Source organism: Apium graveolens, chromosome 8 (genome assembly GCF_009905375.1).
Source record: "Apium graveolens cultivar Ventura chromosome 8, ASM990537v1, whole genome shotgun sequence".
NCBI classification, from domain to species: Eukaryota; Viridiplantae; Streptophyta; class Magnoliopsida; order Apiales; family Apiaceae; genus Apium; species Apium graveolens.
The window spans coordinates 161,638,736-161,645,291 of NC_133654.1; the positions used below are offsets into that span (position 1 = coordinate 161,638,736).

At 33.4% G+C, this 6,556-nt stretch overlaps 1 protein-coding gene across 1 annotated transcript; it reads left to right on the forward strand.

The window, feature by feature from the left end:
* Positions 1-3,251: 3,251 nt before the first annotated feature.
* LOC141680106 (uncharacterized) lies at positions 3,252-5,784 on the forward strand. Its single transcript, XM_074486418.1, has 4 exons — positions 3,252-4,349; positions 4,671-4,838; positions 4,909-4,989; positions 5,101-5,784. Exons 1-4 carry the CDS (start codon positions 3,252-3,254, stop codon positions 5,782-5,784), a joined length of 2,031 nt encoding a protein of 676 aa, XP_074342519.1.
* Positions 5,785-6,556: the final 772 nt, after the last annotated feature.

Sequence of the window (6,556 nt, forward strand, 5' to 3'; positions counted from 1 at the left end):
ACTAGTATGGGAATTTTATATTGACTTGAAAATGTTATATTTTTAGAATTATGTTTTTGGTTTCATCAGTGTTGTGTATTTAAATGTTTTGTACTATTTTGATAATAAAAATCAAAGTTTTGGTTATTCGTAACTGATTGATTCTACTTATTTTATTTTTGGTATTTTTGGTGCGTATATATAAAATATATGTAACCACATACATTAGCTATTGAGTGATGTCTTAATATGTCTAGTACATCGTTTCTATTTACAAAATTGTTGTTGTATATGTCAATTGACATCATTTCTTGTTTTTACACCGGTTACTAAATGATTTCTTAGTATGTTTCTAACACATCGTTTCGTAACTGATGTCTTAGTATGTCTAACTCATCGAATATTTAATTAGAAATGATGTGCTATGTAGTCTTTCATATCAGTCCAAAATCGATGTTAAAAAGAGCGACTTTCAACTACACCCACCTAGACATCAGTTTTCAAAGTTTTTTATATCGGTCCAGAATTAATGTTTATTGATATTTTTCCATTAGTGTATATGCAATTGATGATTCGTTCATGAGTTTTTTGGAAAGCCAACCAGTGGCTGAGTAACGTGGATCGACATCCCTGGAAGATCAATCTTTCGTTTATTGAGGGATATGGATGAATCTCGATGGTGATAACATCGGCGTGAGTCAGAGATGGTGGATCGTTAGTGCTTCTTGGTGCTCTTAATGGTTGTCGTCTTTTTTCACATACGACGCCAAATATTGTAGATAAAAATATGAGGTGTATTTATTGTGTATAATTAATGCTATGGTTTGGGAGTTTCAATCTTTAATGGATGCTCTTGTATTTCGTGGCTTGAATTCGCCCTCACAAGATGCCTACATATACCTGGCGTGTAGATAATTACAGTAAGTCAAAACGTAGTTCTGAGAATGAGGGGCTAGACCCTTGTTAGGAATATGTTGTAGGCTTGATGATAACTTAACAAAACACTTTAAGTAAATAAGTTAAATGATTTTGTAACCATCAATTGATAGAGTAGCTTGTATTAAACAAGTTTGTAGCACATTTCTGTATGCAACAAGCAGCTTAGAAGCTTAGAAGTTGTAGTGAATTATGAGTCATGTTGACTACTAGAAAGATATACAAAATAAGTTGGCTAATTGTAAATTAAAAATGCCTTATAATTTTGTATAAGTGAAAGAGTGTCAACTGCTAAGTAATTCATCATCAACGGATAAAACTTAAAGTTTCAACGGTTGATTCAAGACACTTGCAACGGATAATCCACTAGAGACTCAACGAATAACTCAAGTGAAGTATCAACGGATAATGCTGAAGTCTCAACATATAACAGATTCAAATAGCAGTTTAAATCGACTTGACAGTCACATGGGTTGATTGTATACAAAGGGAATGTGACAGTCTGTTTGAGGTTTTAGAGAACAAAGAAATATTTCTATTTTCATGCTTAATTGAAGATATTCAAAGATACTGGATAGAGAAATAAAATAACATGTGAATAGACCTAGATTCTTGTTTTTACAGTTTGTCTTATTCATATGTAACTTGGTAGTATATAAACCAAGTATAGTAAGTGTTTATAATCGATCGAACGACTGAACAATAGGAGTTGAGCAGAGAAATAGATAAAGCCACATCTGTTAGGAATTCTCTCTATTCATCGTTGAAAAACACTTGTAAGCAGCTGTGTGCATTCTTGCATCACAGAGTTCTTGAATATATATATATATATATATATATATATATATATATATATATATATATATATAATGGAAAGATCAATCCACAAGAAAGTTTTTAAACTGTCTTGTTTAATTACTTTGTGTTTGAATACTTGAATTCTTTTAATCCGCACTACTACATATTTATTCACAGTTATATATATTTAAAAGAGATTTTAAATTTTCAAAAGAAACCAGAATTTCATTCAACCCCCTTCTACAGTTTTGTTGTTAGATTGTTAGGGAATAACCCTTTATAGAGGCGTTGGGAGCCTGTGCTTTAGGGTTAGGAGACTTGGTGGACAAGTTTGCATGTTTGATTGGGCTTAGAAGTTTTAGAAAGTAGAGATTTGCTTACTTTTGAGATTGTGTTGCTTAGGAACTACTCTTTTAAAAGTTTGAATCTGATTCTAACTTATTTATTCAACTATAATTTTGGTTGATTTATGACCTAAGAATTTAATAATAAAATTTGGTTTGTGCGCTTTATGCAAGCCTTGTGTAGCTAGAATATTAGAGCAAATCCTTTAACTTAATAGGATCTTAATGACAACATAACTCGGGGACTTTAGAGCGCAATTAATGCAATATTAATTATCAAAATTTAGTAATTGCACTTCATTAAATGAACCTTTTCAGATTTAATAAATGTCATATTTAATACATATTTAGGATTATTTTTTACCCATATCACACACGGATTCATTTGAATCTTTACGATTTTTTACAGGAATCAAGCTAATAAAGAAGGTTCAGCTATATCACATAGCTTAACCTTCTTTATTTTTCTTTCTGATTTTTTTTCATCCGAGAATTTTTATTGGAATTTTTTTCAATAAAACTTTTTCGGAAATTTTTCTCAGGGAAAACTCTTTTTCAAAATGTTTTCTCCCCCTAATACGTTTGTATGGTAAATTTTCCCTTGATTTTTTTGGCGGAAATTCTCTTTTAGAAAAAAATTTCCAGATGTCTTTTTGAGAAAAAAATTCAGACAATTTTATTTTTTTGAGAAAATTTATCATGACATTTGATATTTTACCATGGTGTTTAATTTTTTTAAATAATTCATTAATTAAAAGTCATGTGACATCTACGATAATAATCAAAATTGAAAGAACACGGTATAAAGATCAAATCAATATTTTTCCGTAATATTTAAATTATGCTTAACTGTGATTTGCTTTATGTCGGTGTAACAATCACACCTATGATTTTTTTTCCTTTTTAAATTTTTTTTATGATAATGAGTTGTTAGAATTTAAAAAAAAGATTTGTTTGGTAAATTGATTCATTAAACAAGTTTAAAAGCGCAAACATCCAAATGTTCGTTTTAAGTTTGAAATTTGACAATGGAAAAAGACTATTGCACTTCCCAAGTTTCCGAAGGCTAATAGACAACGTTTCCATACGTAATAGTATAACATCTAGTTATGATAGCAATGCATTAACATAAACAAGGTAAAAACCCTACATTCAAAGTCAGTGTCTTTGTGAGAGAGAATTCAAGGAGCGAACATGGGGCGGTTGAAAAAGAAGGCTAGAATAGCAGACGACGATCGAATCAGTAAGTTGCCGGATGATCTTATTCATCGAATTATGTCCTTTCTGGATATTCAACAGGCAGGTCAAACCAGCGTTCTCTCGAAAAGATGGAAGCCTGTATGGACTACTCTCCCTTACCTTAGATTTAATGGCTGCTTGAATCACAAAAAGCACACAAACTATTGTAAGTTTCTCGACGAGGTCTTCTATGGTCGAAAGCATAGATCTGGGATAATCACACTGGAGCTTTGGGCTCGTAAATTTCGCCTGGATCTACGCAAGATGAAAAAGTATGTCAAGTATGCAATTTCACGTAAGGTTGAGCGAATAAATTTTAAGACACTTCGTTGTTGCTCATTGTCTCTATTCAAATCTGAATCACTAAAACAACTCAAGCTTAAAATGAAATTTGAATATAATAAACTGATGAAATCAGTTTGTTGGAATTTACCCAACTTAACAACTCTACATTTAAAGTCCTGCCAGAAATATAGTAATACAATCCGCCAGTTCCCGGAATCATGCTTGATGTGCTTGCCTGCTTTAACAACCCTAGGACTTGATCATCTTGAGTTGCCCGAATCTTTGTGTTTGCCATCTTTGACAAGTCTCCGTCTGAAATCTTGCACTTTGCCCAGGAAAGTGTGGGATTTTCCAGCTTTACTCACTCTAGAACTCCTTGATGTATTTTTTCCTGAGAATATAAGTGACTATTTCCTGGCACTTACCGGTCTACGGAATCTCACTGTAGACTTTCGGCTGCGGTCTCTAGGATGTTGTGTTATATCTAGTTACGGTCTGCTCACATTGACTATCAAAGTCTCTAAATATAATACTGACCGTGCTAGGGGGAGAGTTGTGGTGCTGGCACCGAAGCTCTGCAATTTCAATGCTATTGGTTTCTTTCGGACAAGATTTGAAGGTTCTATGTTGGAAAATGTTTATATCAAATATTGGCAATACAAAAATTACAGGGAACAGGAGCTGAAAGAACATCTGAACCTGTTAAAAGTTATGTTCGCACAACTGGGTAGCACCAAGACTCTCACTCTTGACTTGGTAACCCTTAAGGTAAATAATTTTTTTTTTTTACATATTACAATTCTGTACTAAGCATGGTTGCTGTTTTGAGCTTAACCATCTACTACATGTTAACTTTCAACCCTTGATGACATATTCACCAACTATTATATGTTTTCTTCATTGTTGTTTTTGAAGAACATTCTTCAATATATTAGTTTCCTGGCGGAAGGTTCATAATTTCTCTTCTCTGTAGCTTATTTTATGATATTTTTCCCTGAAAAGGTGCTTCAGGAAGAGGGTTAATGAGCTCATGGAAGTGTATATATTCTTCGTAATATCTTAATAGATCTCCATTTTGACTTCTTGTAGGCATTATTTGAAATCTCCGACGTTCTTGTACATTTGCGTTGTCCATTCTATAACCTGAAATATTTGAAGCTACCCTATGGATGTGATGAATCAATTTTATCTAAACCATTAAGACAATACATACTCAGCGGCTCTCCACTTGCCACCATTGTCAAAACATTGTCTCAGGTATTTACTCCTTAACACATTGGTGCATTATTTTGTGTCATGCTTTATCAGTGAATTCTGATTCATGTAGGAATTTTATTGTAAAACTATGCATAATTCCTGCAGTTTACTGGTTTTTCTTCGACTAACTGTGGCTCTCTGGGTCACGACTGTAAGTTTTTGTGTTTGCCTTAATTTTTTTCTAATTTATATATACACATATGTTCAAGTTCAATTTCTTTAAGAGGAAAAATGTGGTATGGTACTTCACAATTTCTCTCAGGAAGATTTGATTTTTATGATGACACCAGCTGTTTCAATCATCTCTCAGAATGTGGTGCTAGAAGAATGCTTGGCAACTTCAACAACGGAGCCAAAAATGCGTGATGATACTTTTGACATGAGGGTGACGAAAGAGAATGTGGTGGAAAATTCTGAATATCGTGCTGAGAAGGTTAAAGCTCTAGCCTCAGGGGAAAGCAATGATCGAGCGAGCACTTCCTTGGAGAAAAGTTGTTTTGTGTTATGGCAGGGTCATGAGGTAAACACTGAGTATGCAGACTTGCTTGATCTCATCATGAAAAGGTATCCTGAAACATTTAAGCATAAAATCATCAAAAACCATAAAATCTGGACAGTGAAGCTGAACATGTTGTGCTCCTTCGTGAATGCCTTTACCAAAACATCCATGACTGAGGTCAACAGCGAGATGCTCACTGAATACAGGGGTCTTATATATGTCTTGCAAAAATCTGGATTCAATATAGATTGGCTAATGAGCCATCTGAACTACATTGAAAGTCTATATGAACTATATGCAAGCGACCCTCACATTGATAATGCTAAAGAAAAGTTACAAGACTTGCAGACACTTCATGCTAGAAAGATTTCTGCTGCAGAAAGCTTTTGGACTCAGGGTATTAGCCTTGCTGCAATTGCACACAACATCGGAGATGGTTTACTATAAGCATCTTAAGCTATAGCTTATGATAATTGATGGTTGTCTACTACTACTTCACAACATAAACTACAATTTTGAGCATGTGAAATAGGAGAGTCTTGTAATCTACATCCCAATAGTTTTGTTATTTAATATTCAGTGTGAGGCTATATTATTGACTGTTGCAACTTGTAATGATCTTCAATGTTGATAAATTAGCAGGTTCCAAATTTATTATATGAATTACACAATTTGTTGCAATGACAATGTATCAAATCAGACACAATAACCTTGAAAGATTGAAGTAAGTTTAAAACTTCGCTGCCAAAACCACAGTAACCTTGACAGATTGAAGTATAAGTTTAAAACTTGCTGCCAAAACCACAGTAACCTTGACGGATTGAAGAAGTTTAAAACTTTGCTGCCCAAACGAGGTCGATTGTGGAAGTGAGCATCAAAACCGAAAATTGCTTGTTAGTCATATTAGTAACAAGAGTTTTATATATAATATCAGCACTAACAATATTGGATTTTGTTAAAACTATATTGTCAAAACGGAACCTTTCTCGGGGTCAAAAGATGGTTTTTTTTCTTATAATTATGTGTTGAGATGCTGGTATGCATGTTTTACTGCTGGGCTAAACATTGGAAATTGGCATTAATACTCCTTTGATGTTCGGAGGTAGTTATGCTCTTCTAATTGCAAAGGCAAAAACCAAAAAGAGATGAAGCATTGACGACCCAAGGCAAATAGAATAAGAAATATTGTATTACAGAATCCTCAAAATATAATCAAAAT